The sequence below is a fragment of the Acomys minous genome, assembly GCF_964271855.1.
Source record: "Acomys minous genome assembly, chromosome: 13".
Taxonomy (NCBI): domain Eukaryota; kingdom Metazoa; phylum Chordata; class Mammalia; order Rodentia; family Muridae; genus Acomys; species Acomys minous.
Window position 1 is genome coordinate 20,226,372 of NC_140495.1, and position 17,487 is coordinate 20,243,858.

At 47.0% G+C, this 17,487-nt stretch overlaps 1 protein-coding gene and 1 long non-coding RNA gene across 3 annotated transcripts in view; one reads left to right on the forward strand and one right to left on the reverse strand.

Moving 5' to 3' along the window:
- RYK (receptor like tyrosine kinase) overlaps positions 1 to 10,374 on the reverse strand; it is an 80,031-nt gene extending 69,657 nt beyond the window's left edge. For both annotated transcript variants that reach the window (XM_084751713.1, XM_084751712.1), the window contains exon 1: positions 10,053 to 10,374. In XM_084751713.1, the coding sequence (XP_084607839.1) occupies positions 10,053 to 10,236 (184 nt within the window). In that variant the 5' untranslated portion in view covers positions 10,237 to 10,374. The remainder of the gene's footprint in view (positions 1 to 10,052) is intronic.
- A 93-nt stretch (positions 10,375 to 10,467) lies between these two features.
- LOC311580285 lies at positions 10,468 to 16,292 on the forward strand. The gene is made up of 3 exons (XR_014773415.1): positions 10,468 to 10,829; positions 11,862 to 11,958; positions 15,774 to 16,292. It is a non-coding gene; the product is annotated as an uncharacterized lncRNA (long non-coding RNA).
- Positions 16,293 to 17,487: the final 1,195 nt, after the last annotated feature.

The following is a 17,487-nucleotide window of genomic DNA, read 5'->3' on the forward strand; positions in this document are numbered from 1 at the left end:
CACACCTCCAATTCCAGCATGTGGGAAAATGAAGCAGGAGGATCACGTGTTCAAGGCTAGCCTGGGTTACATGCTGCCTAAAACAAACAAAAGCAAAAACAGAAAAGGAAGGGAAAGAAAGGCAGGAGGGCAGGCTGGTGTTCAGTTGGTAACACACTTGCTACACAAGCGTGAGAGCCCGAGTTGAGATCTCAGCACCCACATAAACGCTGAGCACAGCGGCATGTGCTTGTAATTCCAGCACTGTAGAGGTGGGGACAGGAGGGTCCCTTGACAGCCACCCAGCTGCTCTTTATCAGCAAGTTCTAGGGCAAGCAATAGAGCCAGGCTCAAAATTGTAACACACACACACACACACACATTCAGCACTCAGATGTTCATTCACAGTGTCTGCTGTCCAATCAAATATATATTCAACACACACATACACACACACACACACACACACACACACATACACACATACACACATACACACACACACACACACACACATACACACACACACACACACACAGGAGGGAAGGGGAGGGAAGGGGAGGAAGGGGGAGGGAGGGAGAGAGCTAGATAATCAACTAAACCAACCCACAATAAGCACAGAGACATTATTAAGTACATAACTATACTCCAAGTGGCCAACAATGTCAGCAGAAACATAGAACAGTAAAAGATAGTTAAAAAAAAAAAAAAAAAAAGACTAAAGTCTAACTCTAGAAATGAGAACTACAATGCAGCAGACCAGGAAAAAAGGCACTGGGTCAGAGTAACAGGGATTTCAGAAAAATGAATACCGGAAATTTTCTTTCCCCGCTCTTTGGTTTTGTTTGTTTGGGTTTTTGTTGTTATAAATGCAAATGCCCCTTCGCAGGATTTGGGTGGTTTTTTTTTTTTTAATGCCACAATGCTTATTGATAGATACAACTATATTAAGTCAGGGCATGAACATAACTTGATAGATTAAGTAGACTTAATTTCAAGACTATAATAAGAGGGACCAATTCAAATTCTCACCATTTGTTTCATACCCACAAACATAAAACAAAACAAACCCACTTCAAGTTGGCTGGGCGTGGTGGCGCACGCCTTTAACCCCAGCACTCAGGAGGCAGAGGCAGGTGGATCACTGTGAGTTCGAGGCCAGCCTGGTCTACAAAGTGAGTTCAGGACAGCCAAGACAACACAGAGAAACCCTGTCTCGAAAAACCAAAAAAAAAAAAAAAAAAAAAAGAGCAAAGAGTTTGAGGGTTTTTGTTGCTGCTGCTGTTGTTGTTGTTTTTTCAGACAGGTATCTCTACATAGCCCTGGCCTGGAACTTACCATGCAGCGCTGGCTGGCCTCAAATTCAGGAATTTACATGCAGCTGCTTCCCAAGTGCTGGAATTAAAGACATGTGACACTGCCACCGGGCTTCATAGGATTTTTTTTTTCAGGGAAGTAAGACTATTTAGTATAAAATAGTCTCTATATGGTGTTTGATGCAGTGCATACAGGACACTATGTCAAAGTCCATAAAGCTTAAAGCACAGTGAAATTTTTAATTACATACATACATACATACATACATACATACATACATACATACATTCATTTATGGGCAGGGGCTAGTGTGTGGAGGACAGCTTGTTAGAGTCAGTTCTCCCACATGGGTCCTGGGGACCAAACTGAGGTCTTCAGGATTGTACAACACGCACTCTACCCTCAGCCATTTCTCCAGCCCCAGAATTAACTCTTAAAGACAATTTTTATTTAAATGTTGTTTTTAGATTTCTTTTATGTGTGTGAGAATTTTGCTCACACGTACATCTGAGCATCACATGTGTGTCTGGTGCCTGAGGCTACAGAAGAGGGCACTGGATCCCCAGAACTAGTTACGGACAGTTTTGAACTACCATGTTGTTGCCAGGAATCAAACCCAAGTCCTCCACAAAAACAAGTGCTCTTAACTACTAAGCAGTCTCTCTAGCCCCATGATAATTGGTTTTTTAATTCATGAAGGAAATAAACAGACAAAATGTAACAAAAGCCAGCTTCTACAGGACTCGGACACATCCATGAACTTTACCAGGAGTTCTGTGACACCCGAAACCTAGGAACTTTCTGGCAAAGCATGTACACTTACTATACGGACCCCTGCCTCCAAGAAAACCTAAGGCTTTCACCAGAAAAAAAGAAAAACCACTGGCATTTTTCACCACAGCACCTCTGCAGTTGGGCTGAACTGCTAAGCGGGTTGTGTTGTCACAGTATCACCTCTTGTAAGTCACTTTATCTGAAGATACCACTAGGGGGAAAGCCTTCTCTTAACTGAGGGCACCCACTAACTATGTCACAAGCTGTGCACCTTGTAGTCAATGAAAGCAGAGCACTCAGAAGCCAAGAAAGAGGCAGACTCATCTGAGCTCCATCTCGGATCAACTGCAGAGGCTGAGGACCTGGCTCAGCTGGCGCGGCGCCTGCCTGGCATTCAATGACACAAACCAGGAGTGGTGGGCACCCAGAAAGCCAGGGCTTGGGAGAGAAGGCAGGAGGATCAGTAGGTGAGATCACTACACTGGCTAGTAAGGTTACATCTAGGAATATGCATGCTGTTGCAGCTCCATGCTGTTGCAGCTCCATGCTGTTGCAGCTCCATGGGGACTTCCCTGGGAGCTGAGAGGACTGCTAACCTACCCAGCAACCGGGCACAAAGCATGCACTTCAGAGCCAAGCAACTGCACGCATCTGAGACCTCCAGCAAATTGTGTAATTTTCCACAATCTTGGCTTTAGCTGCTTAGAAAGGGAGCAACGCTCCGTGACATTGCTGAAGAACACGTGTGAAGTACCTGGCATGCATAAGATGTGTTTGTTCTCTCTAGATTACATGCATCTCCCAAGTTAAGAGCTGTGTGCATTCTATTCCGGCTTAAAGTATTCTAAAGAAGGACAGTCACACAGCAATGTCATTGCTGGGAACCACAAAATAAACCCTCAGTAAGTGTTTACTCTACAACTCAGCCCTACACACACATTTGTTTTGGCGAGTGACACCCTAGGTAGACCTACACAATGGAACCTTGCTTAGTAACATCCAGATTAGAACAAACTTACATCAACAAGGGTAACACACACATACACACACACACACACACACACACAGTGTGCTTTTACTATAACGTAAGAGTAACTTAATGGTTTGGTCTCAAGGGCAGGTTTTTCTTATTTCTCAGGCTAGCAAGATGTGCGAGGCAGCGACTGAACCCCCAAAGCAATGATGGTGAGCGCCTCAGTTCTGTACTCTTGAAGTGACCCTTAAAACCCAAGCAGCATTTTAGGCAGCACCTTCAGAATTCACTAATTAACTCAGGATGTGACTCATAGGGGATGAGTTTAGCCATAATTGGACAGAATTTTCCCTCATATGTGCAGGAGGGAAAGAAACTCAAACCCGCAATTGCACAATGTCTCAGCCCCGCTCTCCCGATGAAGAACACATGGGCTCAGATTAAGCCGTGCCAATACCACCAACCCCAACATAACGCCTAGGGTTAAGGGTTCACTTCAGGATGCTAACTCGCTCCTGCCAAAGCCGCCCTGTGGCAGGTCATGCCAGACCACCGGCAGGGAGGACACTACCCCTCCCCAGCCGAGCATTTGGCCTGAGATGTTGGAGGGCAGAGAGGAGCTTGGCAGGGAGAATACTTGGCTCATCCGTTTTCCTTTTCCTCAACTGCCTTTCCCATAGAGGCAGGGTCCCTTGGTTCAGACACCCAAAATCTAAAACATGGACTCTACAGAATACCTTCTCTTTAGCCCTGACGACTCCACCTGCTGAACCTCCCAATTCACTGCAAATTCCTCATAAATCCATCCCACGTCTTCACCTGCTCCTCCAACCCACGAACCATGACAGGTGTCTTACTATGGACAAGGAGCCACACACTGGGACTGTTCTATAACCCAGCACTGACTGCATTCTCCCTTGCTAAATTCTGCTTTACTTGCTCTGCAGTGTTTTGTTTTGTTGGCTGGGTCTTGTTGTTGTTTTGTTTGTGGAGTGAGAAGGTGGGCAGTCAGAGTCTCACATATAGAGGCTGGCCTGCAAGTCCTGATGATCCTCCTGCCTCCACCTCCCGAGGGCTGCCTGAACACTCCTATAGCTTCCCATTCCTGAAGAAACAGTTCAGACGCCTAATCCACCACCCACGCACGGACCTCCCGGCTGATTTCTCTGCCTCTCAGTTTGCTCACTGTTTTCATCCCAGTCAGAGTTCTGCATTTCACACGCTATGCCATGCTCTCTGCCTGGCCTTAACTACTTCTCTCTTCTGCCTGTCCAGCTCAACCTTGAGATAAGATGGAAATGTTTTCTTTCCTGGGAATCCCTTCACCCAAACTCTTCAAGCCTCTCTTTTCTCTCTCAAAAGTAATTATTCAGACAAAAAAAAAAAAAAGGCCTCCACCAACAAGCACAGTGCAAAGGAACCCTGCACATCGCCTAGCCCTATCGATCACAGTCAAGAGTGACCACACCTCTACTAATGTGTCAATCCACAATGTAACTCCTCTCTCAGAGCTACAGCCCTGCACAGGACAGTCTTCCCCCGCACAACATCCTCAGTGCCTCAAGGAAAGGAATCTAATCATCCTTAGTGATTGCCTCTACAGTATGTAATCCTTGATTTGGCTTCAGTTTTCTTTCCCTAGTCGGCTCTGAGGAGCAAATGTCTAAACTGGTGAGAACTGACTTTAAATAAGGTGTGAACAAGCATGATTTTCCCAGAAGCTGTTTAGTTTGAAAGGAGAAGCAAGCTACCCAAATTCTCTCAGAAGCTGTCCTCACCCCTATGGACGACAGCTCCCTAGCACAGCCATCACTACCACCACGCCTTCCCACCCAAACCTCTGGCACTGCTCCAGCAGTTACGGTAATCAACCTCGGAGGACACTGACAGTAACCAGGACCACAAGCCAGCACTGTCTGAGTTCTGGCTTAACTGCAGCTGCTCCAGGGACACAAAACTGAGTCAAGGGCCTGGCTTTCTACTCAATGTACATAACACCCTGAATCAAGGGCCTCAGAGTTAAAATGTGGGCACAGTAGCTAGTACTGTAGTCTGCTAAGGGTAGTAATAGTAGCAGTGAGGCAGGGCCTAGTGACATGGAGAAAAGCACACAGAGATTAAATGCTCCAAAGATCTGGAGTCTTCAGAACACAGGCGGATTTCCACCAGGACAGCAGGCAGTGGGCCTGGACCAATGAAGGACCCACTCCAAGCCTTGCTAAATAAAGTAAAAACCTTTCTATTTCCCCAGAATTCATGTGACTCTAGCCCCCACGGTGAGCAGATAAGCAAGCAGGGCCTTTGGGAGGGGATTAGGTCATAAAGACAGGAGTGGGATTACTGCCCTTGTAATGAAGACCTCAGAGCTCTTTCCACTCTCCCGCTATGTGAGGAGGCAGCTAGGATATCCAGGGACCAGAAAGCAGGTCCTCACCAGAAACTAAGCACTTTAATGTTGGCTTTCCCAGCATCCAGAACTGTGAAAAATACATTTCTGTTGCCTCTAAGGTTATCTTAGTTTATGAAATCTTACTTCAGCGGCCTGCTTGTATACAGGGTGGAAACAGGTAAGCATTTGACATGGGGAAACTACTACCACACATGAGCAGCCCTCTGTCTACCACTACTGATCCCCACTGTCCTTACAAAACAACTGCCACATCTCAGCTTCAGGAAGGCCCAAGCTTGGCTGCCAACACACAGCGAAGCATGACCCAAGCCCTTAAGACTGTAAAGGAACCGCATGTATCAAGCCAGGACAGGAAAAGAAAAATATCATATATTTTAACAAACTTTTGCATGATGAAAAGCAAGGTAGGGGAGAGATCACGAACCCCCCCCCCCCCCATGACACAAAGAGGCTCAGGCCTAGAGGTACCTGGGAGGTACCAAAGGCTGCCCTGAAGCTCAGGCCTCACAGAGGGGAAGCCGCTGTGCGAATATTCAAAGCCAACAGGTCCCCAGGTTCAGCAGGAGAGCAGGGTCTAAGAAAAGTGAGTGGCAAGCGCAGGGAGCTGTAACTAAGCAGGCGTCAGAGTCTACAGCCTGAAGGGTCATAACTTCCACTCCTCCCCCAACCAGGTAACCCAAGGCTGGCAGCTGATTTATCACCCAGCATTCCAGAGGCAGGAAGTTTCCTGAGGCTTCTTTACAGACACTAAGCAGAGCCCTAATTAGATCCAAAATTCTGTACTGGTGTTTTGGACAGGCTTCCACTGAAACCACCTGCACGTCAGCAGACATCAGGGGTTGTCAGCACACGCGCGTGTCTCTCCCTTCTAAGGATCTCAGCTTCTCACTCTTTGCTGCACAAAGCCATGGATCACACATCTATGACCATAAGCAGAAGAACTCTAAAAACACTTAAACATAAAGGCCCCCAAAAAGTAATAGCAAAGAAAAATGAAGACAAAACATTAACAAGATGAAATGAAATGTAGAGTACAAACATTCTAAAAATTACAAACATCGGTATCATTTTTTTACATGAAAGCTGGGAAGATAAAATTAAGAAGGAGAATTCTGTCTACTAATTTCAATACAAAGAAATAAAAGGCAAGGTAAGAAAACAAAGTTCAACTCTAGGACACACACACACACACACACACACACACACACACACACCCCAGTCATCTCAGTTTAAAAAAAAAAAAAAATATATATATATATATATATATATATGTTTTTTAAAAGGTATAAGAATTTATTTGAAATGTGAAGAGACACTCCCAAAAATGAAAGGCTTTGCATCCAGATTAACAAATAAAGCACATGTCCACTAATAAAACTTCAGAATGCCACAGGAAAACACTCGGAAATTCTAAAAACTGTGAGGGGAGAGAGGCAATGAAGTAGAAGTAGCTTTGGAGCCTTCATCTGAAATTCTTACAAGAGAAAATACTGTCAAATTTGTGGGGGTAAAAAAAACTATGTTCAATCCAAATATTCTAAAGTCAGCCAGACCATCTACAAAGTGTAAGGATAAAATGAATATTTTCAAACACGAAGGTCCCCAAATAATTTCTCTTTCCCTATTCTTAGCAGCACTCTACTGAGGATACACACAATCAGCAAAGGAAAAAAAAAAAAAGAAAGAGCACAAGCAACCAAGAGAGGCCAGAAGAGGCACAAAGCGCTACTGTCCAGCCTGAATCAAGGGGATGGATGATGCTAAACCAAGACGTGGCTGAGAAGAGCCCAATGGAACTAACAGATGGCCTGATGCGGTACCTGAAGTGCGGGAGGGTCAAAGGGCACTCTGAATGTCTCCCGGGGTACCTGAGGGAATATATGCACAGACACAAAGCAGATAAATCAGAAAAGTTTAAAATCCAATTATTTGCTCTGAGGAAAACCAAAAGGGTGGTGGTGGGGACACCACCAGTTCTTATTTAACTCAGGAAAGGGTAGTGTATTTATACACAGTGGTATCAATACTGACTGCTGGCTTAAAAAATGGGCTGGAGGGGCTGGAGAGCTGGCTCAGTGGTGAAGAGCACTGGCTGTCCTTCCAGAGGACAGGGTTCAATTCCCAGCAACCACGTGGCAGGTGACAACTGTCTGTAACTCCAGTTCCAGGGGATCCAACACCCTCATACAGGTAAAACTCCAATGCACATGAAATAAAAATAAATCATTTTTTTAAAAAATAGCACTGGAGAGTATGGAGTACAAGGATGATTCCAGAAGACAGATGCTCATTTCACACTAGTCTAGAAATTCAAAAGAAAAAAGAAAGAGAAGAACAGTTAAGAAAGCTATGACCCCTGAGGGAGTAAAGCCTGGAGGACAAAAATGCCAAAGGCAGGATGCTGATGGTTTCTGGTTTAAGCCCTTGCTAGTTGATTGGTTTTTTGTTTTGTTTTGTTTTGTTTTACTATATGCATATAGTGACTGGATTAAAACACTTTTCCTACAAGCACAACTAGTTCAACAAAGCTGTCACTACAGACTTCTAAGTTCTCACTTGGCATACTGAACCCACAGTCTTCGGAACACTGGAAAATGAAGGCACTTAAGCTTTTAAGCACCCGAAAAGCACTACTCCAGGCACCCAGACAAAGCCAGGGAACACTTTAACGGCAGCACACCTGAGGAAGGCAGAAGGGGACAGATCGAGGCCCTGGCTCTGGACGAGGAAGATCTGGAGACCACACTGTAATATGACAACTCAGTCTGCACTGAACTGAAACACCTAAGGCTGGCTAAGGAAGCAAGCTCCCGCTCCACTCCACACACTGCCCACTTCCGCACATACTTGCTAAGGTGCTCATCCATCGGGCAACGACTCGGCTACAGTCCTAAGGTAATCAGTTCCTAGCTGCAAAGGAATCACTTCAAGTACTCCTGAGTAGTGGTCACTTTTCCAACGTGCCATAAACAAACTTCTGGATAGGCACAGTCAGCTTCATGCCTTTCAATAAAACTTAAGTCTGCAGCCAGCAATGTTTTGTGTGGGTATCTGTTATATGCGTAATATATGAAATAAACCACTTTGCTTTAAGTGAAGTGACTTAAAGCCTCACTTTTCCCCTATGACACCCCACTGAGTAACAAGCAACTGAGATGAAGTAACATGTGTCAGTCCCTACCAGGCCCCAGCAAGATGGCTCAGCAGGTAAAGGTGGTTACTGTCCAGCCTGATCGCCTGAGTTTGAGCTGTCCTCTGACCTCCACAGAACACACCGTGGTGTACACACACACACACACACACACACACACACACACACAAATAAATAAATAAGTAAGGTGTTAACAGCAAGATTCTAGCAAGTTCTCTGTCTATGTCTGCTGCTGTCTTGGTCCCTCTACTCCCATGCTGGCTCAGACAGGAGGAAAGGAAGCTCACGTAAATAAAGGCACAATTATGTAAGTTCTTTTAACAACACTGTACAAACATGCATGCCTCTGAGCTGCTTTACAAATCGTTGTTTTTTCCATTTCTTCCATGCTCCTGGAGTAACTCAGATGCGGTTTCAATTCTGCTAGACCAAATTTAGCTACTTCTAGCTAGACTATAAGCAGGACGAAGATAGCACATGACAAAAACACAATTCTTCTTTGGTTAAAGAGTATAAACCCATACATATAACAATGTCTAAACAGTCTGCTAAAAGCAATTTCATTCCCAGGCTGAACTCTCTCAACCGACCTTAAGACATTCCACTAATAAGCGGATGGATCTCTGTGAGCTTGAGGCCAACCTGGTCTACATAGTGGGTTCCAGAACAGCCTGGGGTACATAAGAGTCCCTGTCTCAAAAAGAAAGAAAAAAAGAAAACCCCTCTAATACAGAACGGGGCCGGCGGAGGGTTGAAACATGCGCGCCCACTAAAATAAAAGTGACAGAAAATGGATGTTTAGGATACAACTTTTTCATTTCCAACAATTCACCCAAGAAACGCCACACCCTGAGACCAAGTAAAAGGATTTGCCTTAATGCACAAAAGAAGGTGAAGGTTGGCTATTCCCAAGTATCAGAGCCTCCCTTTTGATGGCTGGCCCGGCCTTCCTCGAAAGGCTGATTTTCAGACTCCACAAAGTTCCAAGCAGCCAGAGGGGGAGAGTCCTTTTTCAAACTATCCCCAAACAACGGAGCCTAACAGGTAAACGGAACCACAGACGGACCCAAAGCCAAGGTCTCCTCTCCTCTCACTTCAGGGTCTGCAGGGTAAGGCGAATGGCCTGGAATTTGCGGCACCAGGTCAAACTCAACGAACCCAAAACAAACCCCAAAGCTGCTGGTCCCGGTCGGCCCCAAGGTGAGCAGGATGCCACACACCCGGGGCTCCCCGCTCACCTTGCCCCCACTCGCTTAACCAGAAAGCGCGCGCGCAGCAGCGTGGCCTTTGGGCCACCCACCGCAAGCTAAGGAACGGCCACCCGGGTCCGAAGCGTCGGAGGCTCCGGAGCTCCGCGGCCTAGAGTGACACGCGCAGGGAGACTGCGGAGAGAGCGCGCGCGGGCGGTGCAGCGAGGCTCACGAGGCCCCGAGAGCGGCGCCACTCACCGAGCAGCCGGCGCACCTCGTCCTCGCTCAGATAGAGGCTCACGCTGGGCCCCGCAGGAGCGGCGGCCAGGGCCGGGGACCGCGGGGCGGCGGCGGGCAGCATCGCCAGCAGCAGCAGCAGCAGCGGCGGCGGCGGGGCCCTCAGGCCGCCGGTCCCCGGGACGCCGCCCCGGCCCGCGCGCATGGCCGCCGCCGAGCAGGAGCGTCCGCCGCCCGCCGCGCCGCCGCGCACCCCGGCCCCGAGCGCCTCACAGCCCCGAGCCGGGGGCGGCCGGCCAGCTCATCGCGCCGCCGCTTTAGACCCGCCGCCCGGGGAACGGGAGGGGGTGGGGGCGAGCTGCCGGCGGAGGCGCGCGCGTGCGCGTGGCCGCCGTGCGCGAGGACGCGCACGCACGCGCCGCCGGACAGAGAGCGCCTGGTTCGGGGGCGCGCGCTAGCGTCACAGAAGTGAAGTCGGGGTAGGGGGCCCCGCCGGTCGGAGTTGGTATAAATAACATACTTTGTTCCCGTGTGTGAAATGTGCAAAGAATGAAGGAAACGAGTTAAAGAGGAACAAGTTAATAAAAAAAAATTTTTTTTTAATGAAGCTCCGTGGCCAGGCTCTCAGTGCACCCTCTGTATAGATACATAGCCAGTCCCCAGCCCACGTCGTTGAGGAGTCGGGTTGGTTGGTCTACTGTGAGCCTCTGGTCCCTTTATTCTTCCCCAGGTGCGTTCCGGGCCTTGGATGTGATCTCAAAAGAAAAGCGTGCTGCTCTGTTTAGTGAGACGGTACGGGTAAGTAGAAATCTTGCGTTATCCCACCATCAAAGGTCAGCCTGTATGTTCCCTGGGATTTGCATGCCACACACACTTTCCAGAAAGACCTTAGCAAGGTTGAATAAACGTGTTTTTATTGTGCGTTTTGTTTTGACTTGGTTTGGGGGGTTTGTTTGTTTTGTTTGAGACAGGCTCTCACTATGTAGCCTGATCAGTCTTGAACTTGCTCTGTAAACTAGGCAAACTCTCAGAGATCCGCCTGCCTCTGCTGCTCAAGTGCTAGGATGAAAGGCCTGTGCCACCAAGCCCAGCAAGCTTGTTTTTCTATGTGACAAATTTGTATTTCTCATTCTAGATCTACTTTACTCTAAACCAACCTGCATCGGGAGTTTTAACCTGTGGTCCAAGCCAGCCTCTCCCTGTTGGGATAATCCGATGTATTTTGATGCTAATTACTACTTGCTGTCTGACCCACCTTTTGCTTAATAAAAAGCCATCCTACCTGGGCAGGGCAAGAGATAGGTGGGGCCAAGAGAGAGAGGAATTCTGGGAAGAAGAAGGATCTCCACCAGGAGAAGGAGCGAGACCTGAAGTGAAGGGAGGAAGGCTGCCATGGGTTAGCTGGAGGAGAAGCACATGGCCGGTGGCCTGCATGGAGAATCCGGCCCAGATGAAGAACATTAGCAACTATTTGGGATTATGGATGGGAGGCAGCTTGATAGAAGTTATTAGAAGCAGATGGCATGGGATTGAGGTAGGGATCCCATGCCTGCCCCACTATGGGAGGTAGTTTAGAGGATTGATATCTGCCCTGCCCCAGGTTAACTAAGGCTATTTTAAAATATAACAAGTGTCTGTGTCTTGATTGATCGCTAGCCGGGCCTACAATTAATACAGATAATTTTAAAAACAATATCCCCACCCCCACCCCAAAACATACAGTGTCTGTGACAGTGCGTGCTTCTGGCTGCGAATTGCTGTCTGTGTGCATGGATGCTCACATATACACTGCAGTGATTTTCACATTTCATCTCTTGTCTCCCAAAACAGGTTAAGAACCCCTGATACACATCAGAGACTGTGATGAAGAATTTTTGGGGAGCACCCTCCCATAACAGTCAAGCTTACTCCAAGAGTCATCACTCAGGTTGGCTCCCAAGCATGCCTCCAGACAAGGGTCATCCCATCCCTGCAGCCGGTGCTCTGACGTCATGCCTCCCTCCTTGCCTGCAGGGAGAGAGAGAGAGAGAGAGAGAGAGAGAGAGAGAGAGAGAGAGAGAGCAGCTGCTCACGACCCAGCCCAGCTTCAAGCTCACAGTTGCCCCATCCACACTCAGGCTCTGAGAGACACTATTTTTATCCCCTGCCAGGGCATGGAGAGAGACTGAGGAGGAGAGTAGTATTGGATCTTAGGATTCCCCCCCCCCCCACCTCTAGTGAGAGGGATGGATTCCATTTGGAGACAAGCTGGCCTCAATTTGTCAAGCTTCAATTCCCCAGCACAGAACACAGTGCCCGTAGCCCTGCAGGAAGAGACGAGGAAGTGGGCATGGACTGAACAAAAGCCTGCCAACAGTAAAAGATGAAGAACACAGAAGTCAGCTGTGGCCTCTGCTACCTTGTAAGGAGCCAGCACTCTACCAGAAAGGACTGGAGGCTGGGTCATGATTTATGAGCAGAGCTCTCTTCCCAAGAACACAAAAGGAGGCGGGTGGTGCATTTTTAAGGCGGTATGGTGGCTACATTTTCAGAGCAAGATAATAATCCCAAGGAAGGAAGCCAAGTCTTGCAGAGGGCCTTTCATACGTCCAGTGACATCGTTGGCCAGTGATATCTTGAGACGCTATGGTACAGTGCATTCCAGAGCTGTCAGTCAAGCCAGGCCAGGCTCTGGTATTTACTAATGGTCCGGCCTTGGGAAAATTCAGTTCTCCGAGCCTTGGTTTCTTCGTCCGTAAAACAGAGGCACTAAGGCCTGAGTTGCAGGGCTTTTACAGGGATTTAATTGGAGAAGCTATAAATAAAACACCTGGGTAGGCACTGGGTAAATGCCATGCCTGTTATTACCACTGTTGACAGGACGAATCCTTCCCTGTAATGGCCACTTGTGTGAAGTTTCATCACCATACACCACCCAACAGTTCAAATGAGGGACCTTCCAAAAGTTCCTTTGCTAACCCAGCGCATGGCCCATAGCCTGTGCCCAGCATACATTTTGGCTGGTGTGAAACGCAGGAATGACAAAGAGCTTCCCTGAGCCCTTACAGTGAGCAGCCACTAATACCAAGTCTTCATCAGTGCTGTGAAGGAAAATGTCACACACACACACACACACACACACACACACACGTGTGTGTGTGTGTGATTCCTAAACCAGCTGCATCCCCTGGGAATTATAGCAATGCAAATGCTGGGCCTCACCCCAGACCAGGAAGAAGAGCATCTGGTATTGGCCACTCAGTTAAGAAAGGCTCGGCTTTCATCTCTTCTTTGGTCTGCTGCAGGTGCCTCCCCATCACCCACTAGGGCACCTGCCTGCCACTCTCTTCCCTTACTCACAGTGTATTCCCACCAGGCCAGCCAGAGTCATCCTGTAAAACATGAGCCTGGTGTATCATTCACTGCCAACGCCTCCCTGGCTCAGCGAGAAGAAAGGGCCAGTTTCTTTCGAGATGAGAGGGCAGGCCTCAGGCCCCACCTCTCCCTTTCCCTTCTGACTGGATCTCCTGCTCTTCTTCCTTCAGCTACCATGACTGCTACTATGGCTGTCTTTCTCTTCCAGCTTGGACACGATCCTTCCTCAGACTTGGAATGCGCTTCCTTCTGACATCCATGTAGCTTCATTTCTCACTTCCACACTCACATGTTAATCTCTGAATAAGAGTAAAATTGCAACACTCTTATTGAGCCCTCAGGTTCAGGGGCCGGGCATGGTGGTGCACACCTTCAATCCCAGCACTTGAGAGGCAGAGGCAGGGAGAGCTCTGTGAGGCCAGCCTGGTCTACAAAGCAAGTCCAGGACAGCCAAGGCTACACCGAGAAACCCTGTCTCAAAAAAATACAAAAAAAAAAAAAAAAAAAAAAAAAAGAACCCTCAGGTTCCAATTGCACTCTTTCTGATGTACACACAGAGGTCTCTGCACCACATAACCCTCTAACTCCTTTCTGTCCCCTGCCAAGGTTTGGGTGGCAATTTCTGATATTTCCCAATAACTCTCACCATCTCCATGCTGGGAAGTCATGCCCTCAGCCTGAGGTTTCTTTGCCCCCAGGCAAAATGAAGGCCACAGCCATGACCACACTGTACACACACACACACACACCAACCTCCTTGGGTTTTCCTGTCACCACGGTTGACCTTACTCTTCTACAGAAGACACAGCTAAGGAAAATCAGGAAATAACATAGCACTTGGTGTTCACTACTCTAAAGACAGGCCAGCTTTGGGCTTGAGATGCCACAGGGTAGTGAATAAAAACACTGCAGGTGGTTTAGGGGCCGTGAAATGGAGTTGGCAGGCATCCTGTGCACAGCTCTGGCACAGCCTCTGGCACTAGCCGATACCCTCCAAGATATGTAGGTAACCCAGAGTTCACAGAGCCAGGGATGACCCCACCCCTACCTGTGACTGGCTTACATCTCCACTATCGTCATCTGCTGGGTCGTCTGAGAATGCCACTCTGTAAACCTTCCCGTTCCTCACATAATACATCAACCTACCCAGCTGCACTGTAAATGGGTCAATCAGTGAAGAAGTACATGGCATAAAATACAGACTTTCTCCTTCACATACACCTTCACTGTTCTTCCCGGTGACCTAGCTTGGTGCTTGGTCCCATAGCCCTGTCTCTAGGCATTTACACACCCATATATATTAGATCTACATCTGTGTTTAAAATTTTCCCATTTCATACGTAGGTTCATGATTTACGTGATTGTGGTTTAGGTGGTGGTGGTGGTGGTTGTTGTTGTTGTTGTTGTTGTTTGAGCCAGGAGCCACTAGCCCAGACCGACCTCAAACTCAGTATATGGTTGATAATGTTCTTGAACTTCTGATCTGCCTCCCTTCACTTCCTGAGTGCCAGGATTGCACGCAGACTTCACCATGCCTGAGTTATGTGCATTCTGGAGAATGAACCCTGGACCTTATAAATGCTCCACAAGCACTCTACCCACCAGGCTCCACTGCTAGGCGCATGTCTTGCTGCTGCTGCTGCTGCTGCTGCTGCTGCTGCTGTTGATGCTGCTGCTGATGCTCCTCCTCCTCCTTCTTCTCTTTCTTTTTCTTTTTCTTCTCTTTCTTCTTCTTCTTCTCCTCCTCCTCCTCCTCCTCCTCCTTCTTCTTCTTCTTGTTTTTTTTTCAAGACAGGGTTTCTCTGTGTAGCCCTGGCTGTCCTGGAATTCCATCTGTAGTCCAGGCTGGCCTCGAACTCATAGCCTGTGCCTCCCTGAGTGCTGGGATTAAAGGCATGCCCAGCACATGCTGTGCTTCTTAACTCATCAAAATAACTTGAGATTTTAAGGAGTCTTCTATGACAAGAGCTACCACCAGGGTACTCCAGATTGAGATGGCCCCTGAGAGAGCTTACACTTTACTTCCTTGCACATACATCCTACTGCGCGTAGCTAGATGTTTCAGAGGGTGGACTCCATGAAATGAAATCACTGAGCTAAAGGATGTTACATTTTAATTGGATGCAGTCTGTTCAGTTTCTCTCCAAAAGACTTATTACCAGTGCACATTTCTGCTGGAGAGCTTAATAGGTCATTTGTATTGGTTAGCTGTCACTTGATACAAGCTAGAGTCACCTAGGTCATGTCTATAGGGCATTTTTTTTTTTTTTGGATTGGTGATTGATGAGGCAAGGCCAAACGCATTATAGGTGGTGCCATTCCTGGGTTGTATAAGAAAGCAAGCTTAGCAAGCCAGTAAGCAGCTTTTCTCTATGGTCTCTGTTTCAGTTCCTGCCTCGAGGTTCCTGTCTTGAGTTCCTGCCTTGGCGTCTCCCAATGATGGACTGTAAGCTATAAGCCAAACAAACCCTTCCGTCGCCCAGGTATTTTGGGGTGATTATTGTTGTTTTGTATTGTTTTGTTTGGCCATTGTTTTTTCACAGCAACTGGAGAAAGAAAAGTAATTCATTACTGCTTGACCTTTATTTCTTCCCATCACTAATGAGCTTGAGCATTCTGTATACATTTATATCCTTTACATAGTCAATTTGTACAGAGAGAGATTTGTATGCACTTTGATTTACATGTTAAAGTATTGGGGGGAGGAGGGGTGGGTGCTGTGAGATGTGGGTAAAAGTGCCTGATGGCTAGGATTCAGTGTTTGGAGCTGACTGTTCCTGGGGCCGATGTGCAGGTGAAAGGATAAGGGACTCCTCCACACATGTACCATGGTGTGTGCATGACCCCCCCACACACACTAGAAATAAATAAATAAATACTGAGCATAATAAAATATTTGTAACTGTGGCATGGTTTTCGGCTGGTTGGTTGGCTTCTAATCGTTTGTGTTTCTTCTCGTGTACCCATTGTCCCATAACTTTGCTTATTTTTTTTTTTTTTTGGTTCCAGTTTGGGTTTTTATCTTTCATAGCTGGCAATCTTTTCTGTTATAGTTTCTGTATCTTGTGTCTCGTTTAAGAAGGACCTACCAGTTAATCGTTGTTATATTTTTAATGTTTTGTGCTTTCCTCTCTTTAAAAAAATTGCTTTCTTCATCCATCTGGAATGTATGTTTATGCGCAGAAGCACATGATACAATTTTATTTTTTCCACATGGGGAACCATTTGCTGAAAACACCATGTATGCTATATTGCATATTGTATATTCCACTCAGAAGCAAACTAGAACTTGAAGCAAAGCAAGAGCTTGCACCTTCTTCTGCCTCCTCCTTCTCTCCACCCCTCCACACAGGGCTCTCCGGAACTGCCGCCCCCCAGCCCATGGTACCAAACATTAGTCATGCATGCATGGCAACTGAGTGCCTGCCATATGGCTGGTAGGAACTGAAAGAAGCTACTGGTGAAATATACACCAGATTTTGAAGAATATACAAGTGTCATTGATCTGTATTATGTTGATCACATTCCAGTGACACTTTTTTTTTTAACTTTATTTGTATATGAGTGCTTTATCTGCCAAAGAGGGCATCATATCACATTATGGATGGTTGTGAGCCACCATGTGGTTGCTGGGAATTGAACTCAGGACCTCTGGAAGAGCAGGCGACACTCTTAACCACTGAGCCATCGCTCCAGCCTTCCAGTGATGCTATTTTAAATATTTTGTGCTAAATTATCTTGTTGAAGTTTATTTCACTTGTTTCTTTTTTTTTTACCCTCTTGAAAGCCACATAGCTAATTCATGTGTATTCCTCCTAGGGAGTGATGGTCTTGCTTGGACTTCCAGATTGCTCAGGATTTCATTTTAATGAGTTACATTTTTCATGGCACTTTAAACAGTTGACCAATTGCATAAATTGTACAATAACAGAAACGAAAGCAGGCAGGTATTATAACAGCCACAGTATCATAGGTAGTCTTTATCTCTTATAAGCATAACACACACACACACCAAAGTTATTAAAGCCAACCCGAAGTGTAAAAGAAATGCTATAAAAATGATACAACTTTCATCCAAGTAAAACATTACTTTGGCATTTGA